At 44.2% G+C, this 27,637-nt stretch overlaps 1 protein-coding gene across 1 annotated transcript in view; it reads right to left on the bottom strand.

Annotated features, from left to right (window-relative positions):
* The window catches only part of SYT9 (synaptotagmin 9), a 219,467-nt gene that overhangs the window by 148,391 nt on the left and 43,439 nt on the right, over positions 1-27,637 (bottom strand). The window contains exons 2-3 of the mRNA XM_034667621.1: positions 10,209-10,560; positions 322-969 (exon numbers count right to left, since the gene is read on the bottom strand). Of these exons, the coding sequence (XP_034523512.1) occupies positions 322-969; positions 10,209-10,560 (1,000 nt within the window). The remainder of the gene's footprint in view (positions 1-321; positions 970-10,208; positions 10,561-27,637) is intronic.

The following is a 27,637-nucleotide window of genomic DNA, read 5'->3' as shown; positions in this document are numbered from 1 at the left end:
CTGGGAGCATGGTCAAGGACTTAATGCTGTCGGAAAGTCTGGCAACGGTCTCGTAGTTGCAGATTACAGTTAATAGGATGCCAGGATCCATTTAGCACAAACAACCTAAGAAAGCTCAACAGAAAGTGTGGTAAGGAGGGCAGATAGTATCTCCTGCCAGTTAGGGAAGAGCTAAGAATTAGAAAGCAGAAAAGAGAGAAGGTTATGCTTTAATACTCTTTTCATGAATAATTCTGGGAACTTTGAAAATGAATATTGTTAAAGACCTGTTTCTGGGAAGGTGCAAGAAGGTTCCGAAACAATAGCTACCCAGACACTGACGTGAATTTTATACTTCGTCCCCGCAATAAAATAAGGTATAAGTTATCTGTTTGTGTGTGGACCAAGAACCCGCCCCCAGAATGAAGAAATGCTGGACTTACGTTGGTGACATACTCGATATCCTTCCAAAGGATGCACTCCCTGGGGAAATCAGCCAAGTCTAAGAAGTGATCCACCACCACTTGGCCGATGAGGTCATGGCGAGAGAACCTGTCGAAGTCATACACAGAGAAGTGAAGCTTCCGGGCCGCAAGGTCATTGTAGGGAACTGGAAACAAAAACACTTCATCAAACACAGGGTTCAGGGTCTTTCTGTGAACTTTAGTCTGGTGTTTGGTTTTCCGATCGGGAAGCAAATAGATCTTGACATAAGGATCTGAAGTCCCGGAAAAGTCCTTGGCAGGCAAATTGACAGCTTTGTGAATTTTCACTATGAGCTGCTCTAAGTCACAGTCATATTTTAAAATGAAATTCAGTTTCCCACAGGCTTTGCTGTTACCCCTTGTCCCATCATCAGTATCCAATGACCTCTGCTTATATAGCTCTGGTTTAATTCGACCAATTCCAGTCAACTGTTCCTGTTTTTGAAGCTGCTGGATGTTGAAGTCCGGGTTGGACAGGTTGAGTTGTCTTCGGATTGAATTATGCCTTGAGCGAAGAGAAGAGAGAACAAAGTTACAACCTCATTAGCCACGGGTCTTTCACAAACTTGTGCCGGGGATGTAGGTAGCCTGTGAGGCACTGTTAAAAGCTTAGATCTGTGGGCTTTTTTTTTTTTTTTTGGCCTAAATTCAAAATGCTCATCACTGTGAGTAAGCTGCTCCCCAAGGCTTGAAGCTCAAAACTGAGGCTTGGTATCAGGAAATGAACCTACGAATACGAAACCTTGGGGCTTTGAAGGTTTAATGCACTTTCCAAACTAATATGCCATTAAAGAAGCTTATTCGGCTGGCAGAATGTAAAGGTTTGTACAAACTGCTTTAAAAATAAAATTGTTCACCTTTACATATAACGTCATCCTGAAATTGAAACAGTTAGCTACGTGTTGTCTTAGGGTGAATGCCTCTAAATCACACAGAATTTCCTGTCACTGGCTTATAACTTTATTAGTAAGTTCTTGCTGGTTCAAATCNTTACGTGTTGTCTTAGGGTGAATGCGTTTGCCTCTAAATCACACAGAATTTCCTGTCACTGGCTTATAACTTTATTAGTAAGTTCTTGCTGGTTCAAATCAAAGCATTTCACCACAAGAACACAGTTTTTGTTCTCGTGAGAATGTGTGTGACAGGATGTGTCTTACTGCAGTGGGCTGTGCTGGCTCTGACAGGTGCAAATGGCGGCCCCGTGACAGCGTTTCTGTCATCACAGGGTGATTCCTGATCAGGAGGAGGGGTTTTATTCCTGTCATAAACACTAAGAGTATCAAAATTAAAGGTCAGCTACTATAAATGTATATAGGGATTCAGAGACGGTTGAATACTGACATTAGCAAATTAAATATTTGCTGACAGAATCGACTCTTCACCCTATAAGCTTATTGGTTTGGGTTAGTGATTTCCCCAGAATTCTCTCTGAAACCTGCCTTATCTGTGTGAGTCTTCATAAATTGAGAGAAGTAGTCATTATGTGTAAGGCTGTTTTTAATGTTATTTGTGTCTTTTTTAGCCCAGAGTTCAGAGTCATTGTATTGTATTTTCTGTTATCTCTCAATAACCCTAATTAAAGTAGCCTTTCTCCACCAAGAGGTGAAAGGGAAGAGCCAGGCTGTCTCTGAGGAACTGAGAAATACTTGGAGAGGCAGAGCACACATTTGAATTTGTCTTCTTTTCCTTTCTTGAGGCTGCTTTATGAAACAAAGATGTAAACTGGGATTAACAGACCCCCAAACACGTTTGAAATTATTCTCCCTCGTGATATAGATGCTGTTATGCTGAACACTCCTCTTCATCCTCAAATATGCTCCTGGCCACCCATCAGCCACCTGGTACAACAGGAACATCATCACAGAGCTGCCCGGCGCAGCTGTCAGAGCCAACACAGCCCACCGCAAGCGGGTACACCCTGGGCACATACATTCCCATATGTGCAAAAACCCTGTGGTCTCAAAGTCTCTGTTGTCAGATTTTAATTTCTTACAAAGAAATCCAGCATCCTAAGTCTTCTCTGCATCGTATGATTTCTCAGGGGCAGGGGGAGAGGAGGGGATGCTGTTAAACACCTAAAACCGGCTCCCTGTGCTAATACAGCTCGGCCATTCCCTTGTCCAGACACTGCCCCTCTGCAGTGCTGGAACGGAGCTCCGGTCTCACTCTACTGGGATCTCTGGGCAGAAGGGACTGGCAGGGAGCAGCAAGCCCTATGCAGAGGCCATAGGAGCTGGTAGCTGTTCTGGCCTCTGCTGCTGATTTTTCTCTCCACGCTGGATTCAAACAAGGGCCACACTTGGGTCAGTTCCCACTTACAACAGGCCATTCCAGAACCGTCTAGTGATGCTGTTTAAATACTGAAAGTGCTTCCCCAAGGCCCACAAGATGCACTTTCTTTGGACCAATGTCTGATGGAACACTCGTCCTATGTCAATGCCAGACCCAGACCCTGCCCCTCGGCTACCACTTTTCTCCCAAGGTGATTGCTGAGCAGACTCTCTGTGCGTAACAACTTACCTTTGGGTTTTCTGAGTACTGGCTTTAGACTCATCACAGCAACATTTTGTCTTAACCCTATCTGTAGGACTAGGCCACGTAAATTTAAATTTAAAACACATAAATGAATCTGCCTGCTTAGCAATGGAACATATTCCAGTTTTACTTGTACATTTTCTTAGACAGGAAATCTGAGCAGAAATAAGTCCCATGTGCTCTGCCCCTAACCACAATGGATTGCCAGGGGACCGAGGTGGTGGCCTGGGGAGGGCATCAGGAAGACATTTTACTTCAAAGACCAAAACAAGATCCCAACTGCACAGGATGCCTCCATTCAAAATTCCAATAGAGCTGGCAATTCCTTTTAAAAATCAAGCACAGATATGAGTACTATTATCCCCCCAAACGTTTTCCATCACTAGTTTCATTCCCAACACTTCTGCCTCCATTCAGAATCACACATACTACTAGGAAAACAGTGGAATCCCACTCTAAGGCGGTGGCTTAAGGCAGACAGCAGACTGTAACAGGTCATGACAGTTCTCGCTCCCTGGGGCTCTCTTTCAATCACTTTCAATTTCCTTTCTGGAGAGAGTCAGGGATTACTGGAGTTGGGGGGTGGGGTGGGCAAGCAGACTAGAGAAGCCCAGAGCAGTCAGGGAACCAGGGTAATTCACGACCTCCTTGCGTAACCTCTACAGCTTTCTGGGCTGAGACATGAGCAAGAAGGGCTGACCCCGGGATGAGAAGACAAAGGAGACGAAATGGAAAATCAACAGCCCATCACTCTCATAGGCTGCTCACATGGAGGCGGGAAGGGAAAGCAAGTCTGAAGAAGCAAGAGAGAGGAAAGATATGCAGCAGAATGTTTTGAACTGGCTCCTGCCACCCCAGGTAAGATGGTTCTAAAATGGTCAATGGAGGTGGCCCCTGACTATTGTAAACTAGAGGCCCCCAGGGCAAGGGTCTGGAACTTTAAATAAGGCCAAAAGTTTACGTGTAATGGTGTTCTCGGGACTTAATGTGCACTGAAGGAAAGAGAAGGAATGGTTTCCAAAGACCAGGGGCAAAAAGGAAAGCTGAGAGACAGGGTCCTCTGTAAATAAGTCACAAGCTGACACTGTCTTAGAGAAGCCAGACACTGGGATTGAGACCCTCAGCTTCACCCACCTCCCATCCTCCCTTAGTGCAGGTGGAGGACATTTTCCGGTTGTGGAAGAGAGCTGAAAGACTGGATGTGGCTGGCCCAGATCTGAGTTGGAAGATTGGTGATTGAGCCTGGAGAAGGCCTAATTTCAAAGATGATTAACAAAATCTGCTTTACAGATTTCCCACAACAAACTCAAAAACACTTTAATGCCTGAAGGAATTGGAGCCTCGCTGAGTTGCAGCCTCGGGTCAGCAGAGTCAGGAGCCCAGATGCAAAAAGCTTTTCCTCCCCTCCTTTCCTCAATTTGAATTAACCAGTTCCAGGGTCCCACTTTGAAACCCCAAACAAAGTCTTGGTCCCTGAACCATGACCCAAAAGCCAAATACCTCCACTGGATTTTAAGAAAGAGGACAGTACCAGAATTCATCAAATCTGAATGTGCAAAAGCAAGGGGTCAGGTAGGGTAGAAGAAACAGAGAGGCAAAGCCCAGTCACTGCCTGCAAGGAGTTGGCTAGCTAGGGGTGGGTGATAAAATAGTCAAACACTGCACAGCAGGTCAGAAAAGAATAAGAACTGACCAGACGTTAAGGAGCCACACAGGCAGAGAGAGAGGCCCCTGGCTTGGGAAATGGTCATGGAGGAAATGGTACTCTCACCACACCTGGCTACTTAACTTGGCTTCATATTATCAACCTCCAAGCTGGTGCTATAGACCTCAGTAGGGAAATTAAGTTTCCATCTTGGCTCCCAGCTCTCCAGCAGGATAGGATCTTTAACTCTTCTGGCCCCACAGCTTTCTCCTCACATACGCCTACATCTTCCACCCAGGCTCTGTAAGAGGGCCAATGCTCACATTCCCACCATCCCTTCCACCTCTGGGTCTCCCATGCAATTACAGGCAAGTGTACCCTCTTCTACCCACCATCACCCCAGTGACCCCATCTCAGAGGTGAAACTTGGCCTATCCCTTCCCTGGTTCTGGGGCACCAGTGTTGGCAGAGCTTCAGGGTTCAAGGAGAGGAAAGAGAGAAGCAAACTGTGATTTCAGAACCACGTGGGGTCTTTACTAGGTTCAAATCAAGACGGGAAAAATCTAGAAACAATGGGGATAGGATCATTTCCCTTCTTGGAAACTCCCCAGGTGATAGAGAGAAGAGAGTTGGGTTGTCCTAAAACACAGGCAGAGACAGAACAGGAAGTCTCAGACAAGGGCAAATGCAGTGAACTGAGTACAGGGCAGAAGGAAATGGGGATCTTTGTCAGCACAGGATTCAGAGGCTTCCAGAATGAATGAGATAAGAAAGACATAAGCACCACACCTTGGCCAGTGGAGGTGTGTGGTCGAGTGCAGTTGGAAACTCTGATGCATGACCTGCTTCCTCCCACACCTCCCACCCAAGTTAAACAAGTTTGAAATCTTGGTGTCACTTCCAATATTTTATTCCCTATTTCTAAGAGAAGCCTTTGTCCACCAACACCTTCTGAAAAGTAGCTCACAACTCATGCCTCTTTCCACTCTCATTGCTTTCAACTGAGCTCGGGCCTCATCATTACAGGCCTGAATCAGCCCCTATAGCCAGTCTTCACCCTGTCCCAAGCATCTGAGACACTCCTGCCCTATTAATCTAGAGAACAATTTGAGCACTTCATGTGTGTAACTGCCGCTCTTCTTGTCTATTTCCCCAACGAGGGTGTGGACCTTCTGAGGTCAGGGCTGTATTTTTTTTTTTTACCTCTTTATTACCAGCACACAATATGGCACTTTGCACNACCTCTTTATTACCAGCACACAATCTGGCACTTTGCATGCAGCAGATGCTTACTACAACTGTCTAGAGTAAATACATAAATGCCAAAGATGTAACGGTTTCCAATAATTCAATCTGAGTAGAGAAAATGAACATTTACATCCAGTTTCAGGAATCTCACAGGAGTTGAGAGAGTCTAGCAACTTCCATTTTTGAAGCCGTCAGTTTATTAAAACCCGAAGAAATATCTAAGACATAATTCAAAAAATTGTGTTTAAATGTTTACATCTAACCAATGTTTTCAACACACACACACACACGCACACACACACACACGCGCACACACACGCACACACGCACGCATACACACACACGTGCACACACACACGCACACGTGCACACACACACGCACACACACACACAGCTTAATAGAATCATGCTACTCCTAGAGTAATTCCAATATGTAATCCCAGCATACCACATACTGAAATTGTGGTCAGCAACGGGACCCGAATCTAAAATGCAATTATTGTCCTCTTCTTTTAACTCTGTCAGAATATTTCTGTGACTCTAGGGATTGCTTAGTTCAGAAATAAGGCCAAAAGATTACGTGTAAGGCTCTAAATGAAGGTAAGACCTGGGACAAAGGCCTTCCACCAGCCTCGTCCCATATAGGCCCTTCCTCAGTTTTCACTTCTGGCCTTCCGCCATTCTCATCAGCAGAACACGAGACAANTCGCCATTCTCATCAGCAGAACATGAGACAAGTGGCTGGACACTGATGAAGGTATTGTGTAAGTCATTCATGCAAAAAGTCTGCTCTGTGCCAGTGGCCGCATAGGTGTTAGATATATAGGGAGAAACAAAGCAGATGTGGTGTCCGAACTCACAGAACTCATAGATTAGAGAGGGGGTACAGGCAACAAGCAAACAAATAATCATTGAGTTCAATCCTGGGATAAAATGCAAGCAAGGCAGCGTGTGAGAGAATGAAGAGTGGGAAGGGGTGAGGGAAAGAGCACATACTTCCCTCAGGGTGGTCGGGGAGGCCTTTCTGAGGAGGTGATGCTTTAGGTGGGACATTAAAGCTGCAAAGGAGCTGGAGAGGAAAAGGAAAGGCATTCCAGGCAGAGGGAACTGCATGCGTGAAGGCCTCAAGGCAGGAAAAGGCAGGGGTACTGAAGGCACTGAGAGAAAGTCTAGTGTAGCTGGAACATGACGAGCTTTTCCAGGTAAAGCTTCCTAGTGAGTCCATATCCTCCGGAGTAGTGCTGAGTGGTGCTGAGGCAGAGAGATGACAGAAGGAGACGGTGGCAATAACATGCAGGCCCTAACGGGCCTGATACAAAGACGGTAGTGTGGTAATTGAAATTTTTATAAAACCAAAGTGTTACCTAGGTCCCACCTTGGGATGTGAGTCAGGAAATGCATTAGATGGCCTGTCAAGGTTCCTTCTATTTTGATGACCCAGGGATTTTTTAAAATTTGGAATAGAAATCTTTAAAATGTTCTGGTATTGAAGCATTCTGGGGGAAAAAAAATCCATATTCCCAGGATATGTCATAAAAGGGATTTCATCGAAATTGAAAAGAATGAACAGGAATTTTGGAGGGTTCTAACAGTAACTGAGCCAAGTAGAAACAGAATGTTAACATGCTTGATCTTGGGAAAACAACAGAAAGTCACCCTGACCAGAAAGACTCTGAGGAGCTGAAACAAGGCCCAGTTAGGGCGTCGCACAGACATTGGTGCGCGCTGCACACAGTCAAGCTCAAGAGGCCAGGAGAGGGTGAATTTCCCAGGTCAGTGCTGTGACAGAAGCTACATCGACGGACACAAGGACAGCCAGGGTGCCCTTAACAGGCAGTCTGAGCTTTATGCGCTCTGGGTCAAGGAGTGCCCTGGGACCCTTGGGACAAGTCACAACGGCTGCAGGAGGGAAGCAGCAAGAAAGGAAGAGACAGCAGTGAGCAAGTAAGGAGCATCATGAGGAAAAAAAAAAAAAAGAAGAAGAAGAAGAATGAACTAGCAGGGCAGACTGGTGGGAACCATCTCAGGGCAGAGTACCCAGCCCCTCCCCAAATTCAGTATCAAAATGCTACCTCAAAAAGAACGTTAAAAATGTTTTGGAACATGAAGGAAATTTCATTCATTTCTCCCCTTTTGTCAGTAAAAAAGGTTTTGTGTGTGTTTGCAACATATTAGAAGACGATATACATCACTCATTACCATGAGACCACGAATCACAGATCTGTTTTTCCAGACATAACCCATAACTCTAGGTCAGGATTAATTTAGGTAAGAATGCTTTAAATGCATAACAATGCAAATTATCTGTATTATGTCAAATGCCACAGAAAGAGTTTAGTTTTCTTATGGTCAGATATTACTAACCTTGATTTGGCCGTAAGAGAAGATAATTACATGACTCCAAAACTCAAATAAATCTAAATGTAAAGTTCATCTTATAGGGATAATTCTTTTGCTTTCCCCTTTTTGTCTTTTTCTCCTTCTACCCAATTTCCACAAATCAGTGGTGAAGATACCAGTTCTTGTTTTTTTATTTTTTTACCATAGTTTTTATTTTTAAATGAAATATATTTCTTGATATGGAGAGCACTTGAACATTTTTCTAAAATAAATATTGTGATAATTATAGTGCTATGACTGCTATCAAGTTATTAGAATTATGGACGAGTCCTCAGATCCATAATCTAATAAAAGCACAGCACTATCACCTTGTATCTGATGGGACACGGATCAGAAAAATTAACAGGCAGAGTAAAACCAAATAGGAGACAATTTTAATGGAGACTCCACCTGAATGACTCTGGTTATCAAAATAGTGAAGGAATTTTTTTCTGAGCCTGCACCACGGCTTGAACGTCACGACAGCATCAAACAGAGTTCCAGTTATATTTAAGTCTATATCTAAAGAGAAATCCTAGTGATAAAGTCTGAGGAGTTCTTCTAAATCAAATGGCAAACCACCATCCATTTCCTCACAGAGGAATATTTTAGCTTTAGCTCTTTGATTCAGAATTGGAAATGATGCTAAAATAGGTTTGTGGAAAAATTAAATTATAAACTGTCATATTCCATCCCACTTAATGTGAATGTGCAGAGTCTCTAGGATAAACTCGATTAACATAAAAAAGGGTAAAATCTTATTTCTGTTTCTAGAGAACAAATAAAAAAGATTTTTTTAAAAATGCCCCAAACTATGCTCATACTTTCCGCATGACAGCACACGCGATTCCTCTGGCTATCGCTCGCGCAGATATTCTCATTTTAAAAAAGCTGCTTCTGGTATCTCCCTTCCTGAAATCTCCTATTAAAAGTGGATCTTTATATCTGGTGATTCAGAATTGGCTGTTTCACCTCAAAGCCATGTCTGCGCCACGTCTGAGTCTCGGGAGAGGCCAGTCGCAGTGAGAATGATCAGGACAAAAACAATACTGGAACCAAAATGGCAGCTCAGGCTTTGGAGCGCGTACGAGGCCCAGCCTGTGCGAAGAGCACGGTGTACGTGTTCCTCCTTCAATCTTAAAACCACCTGTATGTTGCTATTCTCACTAGTCCTCTTTCACGGAAGAGGAAGTGGAAACATGGAGGTTAAGCAATGTATCCGGTGTCACACACGTAAGTAAAGCCAGTTCACCTGACCCCAGAGCCCTTGCTTTTTATCACTGCGCTACATGATTTCTCTGCTGCTTAAAGCACACAGCATCCGGCCCACGGAAAGAAAGTGACCCCAGACCTGGGTACTCTAGGCCTTGCAAAGGCTGAAGATGGACAAAGACCTCCAGCCACTTTGCAGACGACAAGGACAGCCTGTGTGTGACAGCTAGGTGAGGTGAGAAGCACGGAGCATAAATCCGATAGCACAGGAGGGCAGCAGGAAGAGGGGTTAAGAGCTCAGGCTCCGGTGTTGGTTGAATCAGGGTTCAAACCCCGAGTATGCACCAACATATGACTTTTTACTTAAACTCTTTGACTTAAGTTTCTTCTTCTGTGAAATGAAAATGATAACTTTTGCATCTCACACAAAGTTGTGCACTATAGTAAAATAATGCACAGGAAGTTCTTAGAACGTGACCTGGTAAGTCTTGGCCATGTAACTATCATTACCACGGACTAAGTGGAAACTACGTAGAGAGCTCAGGAGAGGTAAGGAACCTCACTGGAGCACGGGAAGCACCCTGTTTTCCCATATTCACATCCCTGATACTGAATAGACGTGTGAAAGGTTACAGGCTCCGGGGCTCATCCATGCTACTGCGGGCAAGAGAGGGAAGTGAGGTGGTCCCTGCCTTGCATTCGGAAAGGAAAGGGGCATTACTGACCGGGCCGACGAGGTTGGCTCTGTGACTTGGCGCTGCACACGGACGCCATGGGCACAGTTCTCCTGGCCCCCGGCCTGGGTCGAGAGGGCAATGTCCGGGGAGGTACGGCTGATCTTCATGGAGGAGTCAGGGCAGGGGGTGGGAGGGTCTAGGAAGCCCTCACTGTTCTCCTGCTCGTTGGTTTCTGTGTCCGTGTAGTTAAGAGGTTCCCGATTATTGTCTTTGCTACCAGACAGCAGGCCTCGTTCTCGCCACGGAACCCAGCAGAGTTTCCAAGACACGAAGAGAGACACGCCAAAAAGCGCGAGGCCACAGGCAGTGACCACAAGGGTCAGCAGGCTCACCGAGATATCTGCAAAGAAGCAAAGAGCAAAGGTCAGTGTGATTGCTCTGCCTGTGCCGATCCATTGCACAGTGTGGGCAGAATGACCCTTTCATCCCTTCACCCCTCAGGAGCTGGCCGCAGGGTCACCTGATTCTGGCGCAGGGACAGGGAGACCCAGACACAGCATAGAGGAGGTAACATGCAGGCAATATTTCAAAACAGTGAATAGTTTGCTCTAGCAAGAGACAGAGCATATTCAGGGAGACCAGGGACGCCGTCCAGGTCAATGGAGATCCTAGGGCAATACAAACCCCTGAGGCTTTGGGAGCAGGGCAGTTTCGGCGGTCATCTCAGAGAGCTGTGTAACAGAATCTGGAAACTGTTCAAGTAACAAATTTCTAAAACAAGAGAAACTAGAGCGCTTGCTTTCTCCTTAATCTTGGTTTTTAAGGGTCTGAGCAAAATGAAGCTCAAATCCTCTGAAGCCTCAAGAACGCCGCCCCCCCACCATCAGTCAGTGGCCAGGTGCCCAGGACCCAGCGCTGACCATCACAGTTTGGGTTTCTCCATAGCAGACCCTGAGACAAGTATTCAATGGCAGATGGTTTGTTTAGAAGGTGAAGAAAACACAGGGGAGTAGAGAAGTGGTCCGGGGAAGGCAGCCGGCAAAGGGGGCTTTACCAAGCCAGTTACCACAATGGAGGGGACATCCCCGGGCAAGCGTCACACCTCAGTCACCCCACCCCACACAAGGGGCAAGGAGCTGGGCTCTTTATAACGTCAAGTCACTTCAGTCATGGACTGGAGGGCAGCTCTCAGCGGGCATTTCCCATAGGCAGCACGAGCAGCAAAGTAAGCTCCGGTGGCCAAAAATCCCACATTCAAATAAATGCAGAGGCTGGCCTGTCGAGGTCAGCAGGCCTGCGCTGAAGTGGTGACAGTGAGTAGATATGGCAAGGCGACCACAGCATGTGTTACCTGGACAGTGTGGCCTTAGCTAGGCTCCATGGCAGTGCAGTGACTGTGCCCCTAACTCCCAGAGCAAAGTCCAACCTCCTGCAGGCTTCCGCCCCATGCTACAGTAGAGCCAGGGAGGCTGAGGCATCAGCAGGAACCCATTCCTGGCACTGTGGTGGCTGTAAACCCCTTTCTTTCAAGGACCCTCCCACCTGCCCTTACTGTGCTCCATTACACTCAGGAGCTCCAAGGATTCTCCCAGGTTTTGCCTTTACTGTCCATCATCAATATTTGCACTGCTTCTGCCAAAGTTTTCTGAAATGTCCATTACGTGCCAGGTACTGTGCTAGGTTTTGGAGATAGTACAAGGGGGAACATGACAGGCACATTCCATACCTTCTTCCTAGACTCATATTCTTGTGAAGGAGATAATTAGGAATAAGTTAATTTTCACCATATCGATTACCCACAGCATGCCAACAATCCATGACATGAGACAGCTGGTACTTCTGCTGAGGTGTGCATGTCAGCCCCTACTGCGAGTCACTTACCTACCGAGCCAAGCTGACCACCCACAGTCCGTGTGCTTTTCAACATGGCTCTGAAGGTACTTGATCATTCTTATGAAATGATAAAGCAGTTTCTTCATGAAAAATTGCTCCTGAGAGAATGCCAGCTGCCAGGGCTGGTGACGGATCTAATGTATCTCCTCTCTGCCTCCCCATCAATCTTTGTCCTTTTGGTGAAATAGTATTCTATCTCTGCTCGACAACACTGGAGTTTCACATGGGTACGTGAGCTCAAATCTGCCACCTTTCTCTCCTTGAGTCCCACTGCAAGGGGGTTAGCAAACTATCCAACAATTGAAAACAAGGATGGGTTCCATCAATCCATCCATGAACCAGTAACACTGAGGAATTTCTGGAATTGTTTTAAAGGAAAAGCCAATTAGTAGTGAATATGGAATAGAAGCAAAGGAAGGGACACTAAGGAAACAATAAAAATTAAAACTCCCAAGTGCAGAGCAGCAAGGACAGGGATGGGGACAGGAAGGAGGGTCAGTGGGGCCAAAGTAAAGGGCCCCAGAACTCATGCCTCATGGAGCCCCAACATGAGGTAGGAAGAAGGCATGGTCCGGCCCCAGGCTCCCCTGGGTTCTGACGGCTCACATAGGAGAGTGGCAAATTACAGTGTAAACTTCTAGGACAGGTGGTAGAGCTTGGGACACAGAAAGGAGGAGACCCTGTCCCAGTTAATCAGGCTGCCACAGCAAACANTTGAATATGGAATAGAAGCAAAGGAAGGGACACAAAGGAAACAATAAAAATTAAAACTCCCAAGTGCAGAGCAGCAAGGACAGGGATGGGGACAGGAAGGAGGGTCAGTGGGGCCAAAGTAAAGGGCCCCAGAACTCATGCCTCATGGAGCCCCAACATGAGGTAGGAAGAAGGCATGGTCCGGCCCCAGGCTCCCCTGGGTTCTGACGGCTCACATAGGAGAGTGGCAAATTACAGTGTAAACTTCTAGGACAGGTGGTAGAGCTTGGGACACAGAAAGGAGGAGACCCTGTCCCAGTTAATCAGGCTGCCACAGCAAACACCAATTCCCACCTTGTCCAATAAAATCTAAGAACAAAACTGGCTCCACACCCCAGTGAAATCCCTTAGTACATTCTGTAATCCAAAAGGAGACAAAACTCCTCGCCTGCGTCCTGTAAATCACTTGGGCGCTGTCCTGACACAGACACTGCTACAAGACACCGGCAAAGGCTGGGGTTGGGGCACACTGGAAAGCAGTATGATTTAATAATGCAATGTGCTAAATATATTGTTATTCACCTAATACTTGCGCTCCCTCACCACAGCGCCCCCTGTGCCAAGGGAGGAATCACTCCCAATCCCTAGATGTTAGTTTTGCACATGGGACTTGCTCTAGTCAATAAAATAAGAGAAGATATGGCCCATGCCACTTCTGACCAGAGGGACTCTTGGCTCCCACCTTCTGCCATGAGAAGAAATCTTAAATAAAGCTCAGTCTTCCAGCTTAGGTGCTATAAAGGGAAGACTTTTGGCACAGGCCCAAAGTCCAGAATGAGGAACCAACGTAAACCTGACCCCAGACTGGGGCAGAGCTGCAGCTGACCCACCGATCCATGAGCAAAACCTAAATAGTTCATGTTTTAAGTCACCAACATTCTGAAGGTGTTTATTACCATGGCAAAAAAGCTGACGAATACACATGACCATAAAATTTATTGTCCAAAGCTGGGACACCTTTAATAAAGAGAAGAGGTAGGGGCACCTGGGTGACTCAGTCAGTTAAGCATATGACTTTTGATTTTGGCTCAGGTCATGATCTCAGGGTCGTGGCATCGAGCCCTGCATTGGGCTCATTCTCCCTCTGCCCCTTCCCCATTCCCCGTGCTTGCATGCATGCTCTCTCTCTCTCTAAATAAATAAATCTTAAAACCAAACCAAAACAAACAAACAAAAACAGAGAGAGAGGGAGAGAGAGAAGGGGTGATATTAATAATCACTTTGGGGGGGGCGCCTGGGTGGCTCAGTCGTTAAGCGTCTGCCTTCGGCTCAGGGTGTGATCTCAGGGTCCTGGGATTGAGCTCCGCATCAGGCTCCCTGCTCCGCTGGGAGTCTGCTTCTTCCTCTCCCACTCCCCCTGCTTGTTTTCCCTCTCTTGCTGGCTGTCTCTCTGTCAAATAAATAAATAACATCTTTTAAAAAAAAAATCACTTGGGACAAGAGAGTTCACCCAGTACCCAGGGTAAACCAGAGCATATGGTCACTCTGGAATCATCACCTTGGTACAACATAACCTCTCAGAGTTAACGTGGCATAGACAACATGTTAAATAAAATAAATTAAAGCCTAGGCCCTCTTTTGCTAGTAACCACAGGGCCCTGATCCAACTCAAGAATGACCCCAGCTTGTTAGTTGACTCCCAGCTCATGCACCCAAAAACACAGCTTGCTCTTAAGTCCAGTCATGGGGGAGCCCATGGAACTCTTGCTCTCATGGAGCAAGAATGTCTATCTCAGCACTGAATGCCAAACAACTAAAAGAATGCCTGGCACATAGTAGGCATTCAGTAAATGTCTGATGGCACCCACCTGAGGAGCCCTGTAGCCACCTGCTACATTTACCATGAATTATGGTTGTGACCTGCAAACTCTGGGAGGTACTACTCACGTTCATAACCATATTGGTATTACAGAGAATTGCTGGCAAATAGCAAAAATGATTTTTTCTTATTCATACAAAGGTGCCATGTGGGTTAGCAATGGGTCAGGGAATACCTTCCAGCAGAAACCAATAGTGACCGACACAGACACACCAACCACTAAGCGCAATCATCTGTGCTTCTATTTTGCCAACAACTCAGGGTATCCTCTGGACGCTTTTCTCTCTTTTTTCAGAACAAAGTGTTAGAAAACTGCTGTGATGTAACCATGGCCATAGATACTACCCACCTCAGACTCATGACCTTAGGAAAGGGAGACAGAGAATTAGCTCAGAATCACATAATAGTTTTGCTTAGAAGAGAAGTTATTTCTTAAGTCAGGTGGTAGGTACATGGCCATTTGTTTTATGATTGATCCTGAAACCATATGTATTCACTATATATATTCTTTGGCATTTATGGCATATTTCATAACAAAAACTAAAAAAATAGTAACATCAAAAAATAATTACTCTAAAGATGAATTTTCTAAAAAATGGGAAAGTATAATTAGTTCTTTGACCAAGAGCCAAGAGAATAACCAGATGGTGATTCAGGGATGAAAGGAGACAAATGGCAACCCAGTTCTGATCCAGATCCCTGGAGGTGCTGCTGCTTGGGGGTGACTGTGCATGAAAACTCTCCCCAGACCTGATATAGAGTACGTTCTTCCAGGGAAGATGTGGCATAGAAGACCTTACCATTAGGACTGACCATCAGAACTCTCTTCTCCCTGCTATTAGATGTAGCCATTGGACATGACATACTGTAGCAAGATCCCTCAACACCAGATCCAAGACACCATGACATCCCTACACTGGACAGATACTGCAGTTATACACCTACGATCCTAAGGGATCCATGCAAGCCCAAAGACTTGTTTTGTAATGGCAAATATTATTGTCCAATGAATGAAAGGCTTGGGCGTACATACCCTAGATATGGACAGATGAACAGTAGTGGTTCCCCTAAACTGCGATGGGCCACGAAGAACACATAAACTGACAACCAAAGAAAAGTCATGGGACAAATGAGCAGCCCAAAAGAAGTTAACCAAGCTGAGCCATCAGAATAAATTGGCCCTTGACATTAAACAAATTAATGCAAGAAGCAAATGAATTCCTATACTCAGTGAGACATATAAAATAGTGACTAAAGCTAAGAAGTATGGCTCCAGTAGTGATCAGAATCAGACAGGCCCGAGATCCCACCTGTTCTAAGAAAAGAAGACTGTAGCCCTAGAATTCTACAGCTAGCCACATTATCACAAGAGAGGGGGAAAAAAGGCATTTTCAAGCAGTCGATGACTCAGAAAATATGCCATTCTCCTTCTTAAGGATAAAACCTTCTCCTGCAAAAAACCTAAGGAAATTCTCCAAACAAACAAATAAAAGTTTATGTCAGAATAGAGAACCAAAGAAAGGAAGGAAATACTATATAAGATATATACTTACATATTGTGTATCACAGGAATTAGTGATAAGCAAAGAATATAGCACAAAGTGCATTAAATCTAAATAATTGCTGGTTATTAGGTTATGAAGTTTAATGTAACTGCTCAGGGGAAAAAAACTTAAAAGAACAAAAACTTAAAAAAAAAACTTAGAAGAGCAAAAGAATGATGCTATACACACTTAAATTCCAACAATTCCAACAAAACTTGGGAGGCAGAAGAAGTGAAAACAAATTGAACGCCCTATACTGTTAGCATGCAGAGATTATCAATACCTCAACTTGATATTGATACAGAAATACAAGTGCAAATATGTACATAAAATACTTAAGGGGGCTTTGATTCAAAATGGTACACCTGATATGTATTAATATCCTCTCCTTCTTGAGACTTCCATTAAGTGATAGGACGTAAGTAAAAAATATGACAATCACAAGGAGTGCAGCACAAGATAACCGACTAACAAACTTTCCTGGAAGACCATATGTGAACAGAGAGGCAGCAGAGGATGCAGAGGACAATACACCTAGGGGGTAGACAACCTGACTTATGAACTCAGCCCCAGGGCACAGACATTTCCAGCATGGCGGCTGGAAGACTGAGATATGGAGCTAAAAAATATGGGCATGGGTTGAAAATCTTTACCAAAATATGATCCAATCTGTCTAGGGAGAAACCAAGGCAACTAGAGTGAGAATTGGTGCCCAAGAGCAAAATCCTCCAAATTCTTGCAAAACGTACCCCCTTAAATCCCCTTAAAGTAAATTTTGCCTGTTAAAATATCACGCTAGCTTTTCCACTGCCTCATTATTAAATATGACTAAGCTGCAAAGAATCACAAGCCATGTAAGGAAATCTTACAGCATCCAGATCAATGTATAAAAGCCGAAAAGAGGTTCCCAGAGAATACAGATAAATCAGTGAGGAAACAAATTTTTCATTCACAGGATGTTTCCAGAAGGTTTTTGATACACAAGACCAGAGTAGACTACTAGGTAAATGAACGAAGAATATGACAGTATTCTTTTTTTTTTTTTTAAAGATTTTATTTATTTATTTGCCAGACAGAGAGAGTGAGAGTACAAGCAAGAGGAGTGGCAGGCAGAAGGAGAAGCAGGGTCCCTGCAGAGCAAAGGGCCCAATGTGAGACTCGATCCTGGGATCAGGACCTGAGCTGAAGTCAGACGCTTAGCCAACTGAGCCGCCCAGGCGTCCCATTAGATAGTGTTCTGAGAAGTAAAATAACATGATTGCTGAAACAAATTAAAAATTTAATAGAGGGAGGGGGTAAGCGGGTGATGGGTATTAAGGAGGGCACATGATGTGATGAGCCCTGGGTGTTATACACAACTAATGAATCATTGAAAACTACATCAAAAACTAACGATGTACTGTATGCTGGCTAACTGAACATAATAAAAAAAAAATTTCACAGAGGGCAGAGAGTTTCTGATTCAGTACGTCTCCCTAACAAGTTCCTAGGTGCTGCTGCTGCTACTGGTCTGAGATATACTCTGAGAACTACCTGGCCTGTTCTTGAACGTCAGTGAATTAACCAACTAATATGTATAAAGTGCAGAAAGGAATGAAGAGAAGACACACTTCCTCCTGTCCTCAAGAAGCTTAGCTTGTGGCTAGAGAACTGCAAACTCCAAATTCAGGAACCATAAGCAACAAAGTGGAGATGATACCCATGGACATTCTAAAAGGAGTTGCTAAGTAGACTACTGACAACTAGTTGGACACTCTGCAGAAAATTTAGAGATGTATATTAGGGAGCTGTTGCCCCTGGGACCACCCTGGCCCAACTAGTGATGGAAGCTGGTCAAGAAATATTTTTTATTTTTTCTCCTGGAGGGACAATTTTTGATTTTTGTCTCCTGGAGGGACAATTCTTACATTCTAGGCTTCTGGGAAGATTGCAGAGGAACAAGAAACAGTTGCTTGCCTGTGTGCCAATTCAAAAGCTAATCCTTGCATTTGTTTTCCCTTGATTCCTGTTCTATCCCTCTGTCCCTCATACCCTCTCTCTAGGATCACATTCCCAGTAAGCTATCTTCACACCATCCTTTTTCTCAGTGTAATACTGTGATTTATAATAAATATACATATATTGGAAAAAAATGTAATAGAGGATAAAGTCAAGGAACATCTACCTGAAGTGGACCAAAGACACAAGAAAGTTAAGTGAAAGATACGAAACATAGAGTATCCATTCAGAAGGTCTAATATCTACATTTTTCCAGAAAGTGAAGACAGAGAAAATGAAGGTAAAAACCATCAATGGAAAAAATCATTCATTCCCTAGAACTGATGGACAAATTATAGGAGACCACTGAGCACCTACAATAAAATAACCCTACCGTAGACACATTATTGTGAAATTTCAAAAAAATATATTAGGGAAAAATCACAAAAGCTTGAGAGACAAAAATAATATGAACACAAAGAAATTAGAACCACACTGGTACCAGACTTCTCAGAAAAAAACACGAGATAATGGAATAATGCCTACAAACAGATTCTGAGGAAAACTTGTGCTCAAGTTAGAATTCTATACCCAATCATACTATCAATACAGTACGAGGGCCAAAAACATCAGCAAGATCACTTTCCATGGACCTATCATGGGAAGTTACTTGAGGATAAATGTAGGAGATGAAAACAGGAGAGAAGAAGACAGACAGTACGGGGAAGTGACACTCCACTCAGACGACCAGTGACGTCCCTGTGTGAGAGGTGAGCGGCACACCTAGAGAAGGGCCAGTCCAGCCTGGAGCAGGAAGACTGGGCTCAAGGGAGGAGGTCTCCTCAGATAAAGAGAACTTGAAAATAAATAAACGACATTATGGAGAGTTTAGCTTCTAATGATGTCATTATTTGTCTTTGAATAGTGAGGGAGAGAAAGAAGTTAGGAATTCCAGGAGGGAAACTGTTTGGGAAAATGAAAAATAATCACAGTACACCTTTTGGTTCTGTACTAAATAAAATTATATATTCATCATAACATGAACACCATTTATTGATTTTCAACCCTTAGAATCAAGCAATAAACAAAGCATGGAAGACATAAGTACAATGGTAGAACAGAATGCAAATTCAGCTCTGACCGTTTAAAATTAATAGAAAAGATGTCAGAAATTAAGAGGTAGAAAGAGGCAAGAAGCTAACAGCAAGACTGAAGGTTGCCTTCCAAAAATGAGGGAAACAAGGTGTACTGTCTACAATTGATAGACACCTGTGCATATTGATATTTTCACGCTAACAGTATTTATTTTTACATTAAAAACCATGCAGAGGTACAGCAAGCCATTTCTGTGAGGATGAAATTAGAAGGGACTTTCACTTCCATATTAACTTTTTACAAAGAACAAGTGTTACTGAGAAGGAAAAAAAAGAGTTTTCAAGCTACTAGAGTATGGAAAGCATATATGGCTTAGTACATTCTGGTGGACTTGGGTCTGTAATCCCAAGCATCTCTGAAACAGCTTATTTAATTCTGCTCCCTGGTATATAAGAAACAAATGAATGAAAATCTTGATAATCATTGTAATAATGATCTTCTAAGTCCTTAGCAGTTTTCCTTCCAAGTCAAACCTACAAAAGATACCCATCCTTGTCTACTCATCTTTGTTCACACTTCTTGATTCACGAAAAAAAAATCAAGAGACTGACATAGGCTATCAGCTTTTCACTTCGCTAATACTGACGTTAAAATGTAACTCATTTACTATCACTGTCACGTCATACAAGAAAGAGCATTTTAACACCAAAAACAAATGGCCTTCCCTTAAAATATTGTATTGAACTTTATGAATAAAACCATTACACTGTCCTTATTCTGCCAGTTTGCTTCAGACCCATGAGAGCCTCGTAAAGGCTACACTGGGCACTAGAGATTCGGAACTCCTGTCCTAGTCTCTCACATGTCAGTCTGGCCCCATCTCTAATTCTTACGGCAACAAACAGAGCTCAGGGCAAAACAGGGAAAGGGATGAACGTTTTTGATACCCACCCCAGCCTTCCTAGCCCAAGCTCTCCTCTTTCAACTGCCCACCCAACCTCTTGTCATCCCAGAGGACTGGAATTTTCAAAGAGAGCATGTTGGAACCTAAAGATTCAATGTCTGTGTCTAGACCTCTCCTGGCCAGAGCAAACGGACAATGAGGACAGAGGAGCCAGTCGGTGCTCGGGGTGAACGGAAGCTGGGGATCACAATTGAAAAGAGAAGCAAAAAAGATCAGAACCAGAAAAACGGTGCTGAGCACTGGGCCTGAGATGGAGTGGGACATAAAAAAGAAGAGGAAACTCGTGGTCAGAAGCTCAGATGACAGGACCTGGCTTAAAGACATACAAAATGGAGTAAGGCAAGTGGCTCGAGGTCACTGATACGCTCATCCACACACCACGTACCTTTTAATAAAAGGATTAGAGGCAGCTTTAAAAAATATATGCAGCCCTGGGGGCCTGGGTGGCTCGGTCTGTGGAGGCTCAGGTCACCATCAGGGGTGTGAGATCCAGCCCCGTGTGGGCTCCGCGCGCAGTGGGGCATCTGCTAGAGATTTTCCCTCTCCTTCTGCCTCTGCCCCTCCCCCTGCTCATGTGTGCACACGTGCTCTCTCGCTCTCTCTCTAAAATAAATAAATAAATCTTTAAAAAACATATATACATATACAGCCCAATAAGATAAAATAAACTAGGTGAGGAAATCAGGAGAGAAGAAAATTAAAGTAGAATGAAGCTGAGGTCAGGGGTAAGGTACATAGCCAAGAAACATGCATGAAGTTTTGTCGAGTCGCCAGAAGTGACTACAGATTTGGCTCCCAACATCCCACTTGTCAGAGAGAAGAATGAAACATAACTAATTATGTGATTTGGCATCCAAAACACTATACAATTAAGAAACATTTGAGACAAGGAAAATGTAAACTAGAAATGTAATGATATTAGAGACTACTGTTAACTACTTTCCAGAAACAATAATTATATTGTGGTTATGTTGTATAGATGCATATGAAAACATTCAAATGATATCTGGAATTTGTTTCAAATTATAGATGAAACAAGACTGACCACGGGTTAATAGTTGTTGAAACTGAGTAATGAGTACGTGGAGTTTATTACGTTATTCTCTCTACTTCTGACAATTTCTTCATGAAAAATAAAAAACAAAACGTGGTTTGGCCAGAAAAAATGTTGATCCCTGACTCCAATCTTAGACTTTCTTATTTAATAGGTCTCGGGTGAAGACCTTGAATCTCCATTTTGAACGAGCATCTCAGATCTCAGATTAACCTGATGCAGATGGTATACGGGGAGCACTGAGTAGACCTGATCTATACGCATACAGAGTACATACATACACGCACACATACGCACACTTAGGTGGCTCAGAACACAAGACGCCTTCCTAATCCTAAAACAATTGTGTCTTGAGGGCCTAATAAAGATAACACTGGGAAATTCAGTTAGTCAGGCCATAGAGAACTTGAGGCTATCACCCCGTGCCTTGTAGGGAAAGCAGTAATGTGATTAGATGGAGAAAACAGGCGAGACCAGACAGCGCTGGGGACGAGCTGTCAGGTGTTTCAGGGAATGGAACCAGCATGGAAACCCTGTGTTACACAAAACCTCAGAGATCACCTGCAACAGCCCACGTGAGCATTCCCTCATCAACAACCCCTTCCGTGCGACCATGAGGCCTTCCTTTGAATATTTACTGTCTTTCTAACCTTAATACAATGAACGTGTATTACTCTGCAATTTAAAAAGATAATAATAATAGTAATATCGTTGTGTTTAAAAATGACAGCATTCTGGGGGCGCCTGGGTGGCACACTCGTTAAGCGTCTGCCTTCGGCTCAGGGCGTGATCCCAGCGTTCTGGGATGGAGCCCCACATCGGGCTCCTCCGCTATGAGCCTGCTTCTTCCTCTCCCCACTCCCCCTGCTTGTGTTCCCTCTCTCGCTGGCTGTCTCTCTATGTCAAATTAATAAATAAAATCTTTAAAAAAATGAAATAAAATAAAATAAAAATAAAAATGACAGCATTCTGGAGTTATCCAGCAAAGGCGAATTTAGCCCCTTACACACCTCGATAGCCCAGAGGGCATCTTCTGGATGGTGACCCTCAGGCATCTTGGATAAGAAGCATATAATAGAGTTTAGGCTACAATTAGATGTTCTGGTGTTTAAATGACTGCACTTAAGTTGCATGGGAAATGCAATCTTGCAGACCTTCTCTTTAATTATACTCCAGGCACAACAGCACGGTATTAGGAGCACGTGTTCTAGAATCACATGGTCAAGGTCTGCAGCCCAACAACCATGATGTAACCTTACTTAGATTTCCCTTTACCTTGTTTCTCTTTGTAACATTGGGATAATAATAGTATTTACCTCTTGGGGCTGTAGCGAGTGCTTAGAAAGGTCCCGGCACTCAATAAATTAAGTTATTGGTTTTTGTTTTTTCAGGATTCAGCCACTCCATATCCAGACTTATTCTTATGCCAAAAAGTAGTCAGCTTGGTTAATAGTGAGACTTCCTGTACCTTGATAAAATGGGCTAGCAACAAGCAAACATCAGATGCCTAATAGGTGCTTACTGAGCTGAATTACCCAGGACAAGAAAAGGAGCCCCTATTGAGCACCTGCTGTTTGCAAAGGACTAAACAAGCGAACAAAATAAATAAAAGGAATCTTTGCCCTCAGGGAACCACAAGTCAAGAGAATTTCAATAATGCTATTCACGATTCACAGAGTGCTACTGAAGCCCAGAACCGGGGGATACATAGGCCAATATGAGTTTTGGAAAAGACTTACTATGAAAGAGGAGTGAGCCAAGTCCTACCTACAACCACTTCTCTTATACAAAGACCAAACTCAGGTCACTTGGCCATGTGGCCAAAAGACTTCACCAGAAGAAAGGCCAGGCCTCTGTGTATGGTCACCATGTTGCACAGGGCACAAGTGCTCAGCTGTACATGGAGGCCTCAGGAAAGAACTGGCATGTTCCCAGGGCTCCAGGACCAGCTTTCCCACCATTTATAATTTGTGACCTCGGGTAAGTCACTGCCTTTCTCTGGTCTTCCTCAACTGTCATAAAGGTCCTGGGCATGGCTCTTACGTTCTGTGGTTCTTGTGAAAATGCCAAACGACCTTGAGTTCACAGCAATGTCTGTATCCAGAGCTAAAGCCATTATAAAAATTCCCGTTAGTGACCACAAGCCAACGGGTGCTATCCCACTGGAGGCTACAGTTTAGGGCCGTTCCTTCTTTTCATTCTTGCAGCAGACAGGAGGTTCTCTTAGCACTAGCTCATGGTGCAAACTGCAAGGATTAAGGAGCCTTAACTTGGGCCTGTAGGGGCCACACCATTATTGAGGTACTGAGCCAGATAAACAGAGCACTTTGCTGCCTTAACCCTAAGAAGCCTGTGGACTAGTAAAATGAATTAGAACATGAAAATTGGCAGTAATTGCATTTTCCTGTGATTGACATAAAAGGTGGGGCATATTTAGTAGGACTGTGTCTCTGGCCCTCAGATCCTTTCCTCAGAAGCCTGCCCAAATGATTCTGCCTGCGGTAACTCAACAGCTGGCCTAAAATTAGCTTTGAGAGAACACTTTCTGTTGCACCTTCTATTTGCAAAGTGCAGCCTCATCAGTGTGACCAGCTCCTCTTCACACTGGCATCACCCCCTCTGCCTCAGCCACACGGGGCAGGGGCTGCTCAGAGGACACTGTGCCTGCAGCCGCAAACACCCACAGCTGGGTTTTGCCTCGTGGACCCCTGCCCTTCCAATCCTGTGGTACCTAAGCCCCAGCTTTTTGCACAACAGGAAGGCTCGGGAATCATCATCAGGTTTCCTACTGGGTTCCCAGTCTCTTCTTACTCTCCACAGAAATTATGTAATTGGAAACAAAATCTACTTAAGAAAATATTCTACCACCCACTGTACCTTCAAGGGAAGTGCCTGCACATCTACAATGTTCTCCATAGCATGGGATTCTGGCCTGTGCAGAGTAATTGGAAATACTCAGATGTACTAAGATTCCTGCAACATAATAGAAAATCTGATGAGTAGGGTTTTAGACAATGGGGACTTTTTGCCTGAAAAGAACACCATGAAACAGAACTCAAGAACATGTGGGGACTGGGCACAAGCCAAAGAGGTCGGCAACCTTCCTTGGTTTGTGTCTGTGGAAAATGGGAGCCCCGGCCCGCCCAGAGCAGGAGAATAGGAGTCAGCAACTGGAGACATGAGGTCCACTTCTTTCACGTCCTGTGAGACTTTGGGCTGCCTGCAACCTCTCCTGAGCCATTTTTGTTTACTTCTAAAAGGGGTGAGGGGAGAAATTCCTCCTTGCCTGGCTCTTTTGAAAGTTCGGTGTCAAGTTGCATTTGCCTGCCATATGCTTTCACAGTGTCTTTTGAAGTTCTTCCTCAGCCTGGCATTGCTGCACTGACCCAATACTTCGCACCTCCCACAGGACCCCTTTCCAAACTTCCTCAGTCCCAGTCCTTTCCTAGACCAGATCTGGTCTTGCTTTGATCCGATTCCATTTAAATCTCTACTCAACCCTGTGGAACAAGATCAAAAGGTTGCTGACGACCGCGTCTGTGAACCAGTGGTCAGAAAGATCTCATAAAGCAACGCGGAATATTAGGGTGAGAATGCTGCTTCTCATTCCTGGCTCCCGTGAGGAGTGACTTTTCCCTAAATGCTCCTGGTCACTGCCCTACCTCTTCCTTCTCCACTCAGAGGTGAAGTGGGTTGCTGGATCAAAAAGCATCTTCCATTTACCACCCCAAGTCCATCTCCTTCCCTCTTTACCTCACTTTTGGGATGTGGAGTCTGACCCATATGGACTATATCCAGGAGGTCCCTTGCCTTGGCTTCTGTTGGTTTCAGCCAATAGGAAGCCCTGACAGGAAATCAGAGGGTGGGAAGAGAATGAAGTGACAGTATTCACGCCCCCAGCTTTCTTCCAGCTAGACTACCATGCCGCCCATGTCCCTCTAACTGAAAGCCACAGCCCCCTTTCTGGATTCTTTCAGGCCATGGGTGGCAATGGCTCTCTACTATCTCAAGCGCTAGAGTACTGTACTCTCCCCTGTTGGTGTCCCTGCACCCTGACCATGCCTTTGTAGAAAGTTCCTTATTAAGCTCTCTTCAAATCTGACCGTGGTGCCTGTTTCCACTGGGCCCCAGCCTGATATGCTGTAGAGGGAGTTGTTTTCTATTCTAGGCCCTACCTCTCGTCACCGGAGTAACCTCAGGGAGCCTGAACTCACATTTGAGCCTGAGTTTCCTAATATATAAAATGAGATGCAATGAGATGGAAGGGCCCTTCCAGCTCTCACATTCTTGAAGTGAGAGGGATTTTATATCTAAAGTCTCTTCTACAACTTAGCATGATGTCTGGCACACAGGAGGCACTCAATGTTTGATGAATGATAAAATTCGAAGCTGTGTATCATTTCCATTTTTATATCCACTAAAAAATGTGCTTCAGGAAAAGAAACTGCCAAAGAAGTCGTGTGTTCCAGTATATATAGAGTGAGCGTTAAGATAACCTTTTCATCGTGAGTGAAAATGGTACCGTATTTCATGCTTCTCTGAACAGGAGGCAGTGCGGTGCAACGGAAAGAGCCTGGGCTCTGCAGAAAAGTGTCATTTCTTAACTTCACATGCCTTGTACTGAGCTGCCTTGATGAAGATATTATGTAATTGGGGGTACAGTGAGTTAGAGAAATTACAGAGTGCGTTAGAGAAATTACATTTTCAGAAGGCACCCTTACAGCTGGATAATGTCTGCAGATCGGCTTGCTTTTGGGGCAACACTAACCCTAGAAGCACCTCTCCGAAGAAACAGTTCCAAGCCACAGGCTGCTAAAAGTCAGAACAGAGAGTGAACTCCTGGCTCCAACTCTTTACTATTTTTTTTTTCTTCTGTCTGGCTTGAACCCCAGTCCATGGCTAAAAACACAGGCTCTCGTCCAACATCTAACCTTTTACTAGCTTGGACTTCTGTACCTGAAACCCTAAAGTACCCCCCAGGTCACAGACCTGCCTGTGCAAACACAATCAGACTTAAATGACTGGCAACTGGTTAAAAGCATGGGCTCTCACGTCTTGGTATGTAACTGGTAATTTTCTACAAATCATATGTTTTAAGTCAACTTCGTTTCAGTAAATATTTCAAAATGCTGCTGATTGAAGATGGTTTCTCTTAAATCATTCACCTTCATTCGTAGTTATGCAATAACTTGGCATCCATTCAACATCAGAATGATTAGTAATACTGGTATATAACCAAAAAATGTAGTAATTGTTCTAAAAAACATTGGCTATAAAGAAAAAAAAATACTTTAGATTTCAATGCAAATCATTCTTAACTCAAACTGGAAGATACAAAGAACACCAATGCTTCTCAAAAATGATTTAAGTCCTCAGGCCTGCCTCTCCTTGAGTCACAGAAATTCTGCCTAACAGGCAATGGACAGAACTATAGCTATAAGCAGACACAGACGTTTTCTCCTAAGACATTTCTGCAGTCCTCACTTCTCTTTATATTGGGCATTCTCTTTTTTGTAATGTGGTAAATTCTGCATAACGGAAAATGTACTTTAACCATGTTTACGCACACCCTTCAGTGGCATGAAGCACAGTCAGTCACACAGTGGTGCGGCCATCACCACCGTCCATCTCCAGAACTTTCTGTTATGCCACACTGAAATTCGGTACTCATTACACCATAACCTCCCATTCACTTCTCCACCCCTCCCCCAGACCACGCCCCCGCAACCACAGTTCTCCTTTCTAGCTCTATGATAAGCCGTATAGTTTGCTTCATTTTAATGAAAGTTGGTCACTGCACAGGCTCTGCACCTCCCAAAAGTGCAGAGGGAACTAAAGACAATGCCGGCTTCTGCTGACACCCCCCACCACCCCCCAGATGACATTCCTCATGCACTCCTGGCTGCCCTAAAGCTAAAGAAAGGAAAAACAGGAAACTTACAGAGATCACAATCCTGGAAGACAGGTGTCTCCCTCAGTTTACAAACGTTTAGCGATCTACAAGAACAAAGCATTTCTATCAATAACCTAGCTTTCAGAAGGGAATGTAGATACAGTTAAATGACCTTATAATCTGCAGCCCATTGACAGATACTTGAAGCAGGCAGAGTGTAATGCTCCTCCAGGAAGTTCCCAGCTATCTTCATGTCAATGCCTTGCTAGAGGGAAAAACAACCTTAACGTGACAATGGCAAGGCCTGCGGTATCCTGTGAGTCTTTTTTAACATATGAAAATCCTTTTGAAACCTTTTTCCTTACCTCCCCCAATCCCATAGTATATAATCAGCCACCCTCACAACCCTGGTGCAGAAGCTTTTTCTGTCCGGGGGTGCTGTCCACCATTTTGCACCAAAAAAAAAAAAAAAAAAAAAAGACGAC

The sequence above is a fragment of the Ailuropoda melanoleuca genome, chromosome 8 (assembly GCF_002007445.2).
Source record: "Ailuropoda melanoleuca isolate Jingjing chromosome 8, ASM200744v2, whole genome shotgun sequence".
In the NCBI taxonomy this organism is placed as follows: domain Eukaryota; kingdom Metazoa; phylum Chordata; class Mammalia; order Carnivora; family Ursidae; genus Ailuropoda; species Ailuropoda melanoleuca.
This window is presented reverse-complemented; position numbering and strand designations above follow the sequence as displayed.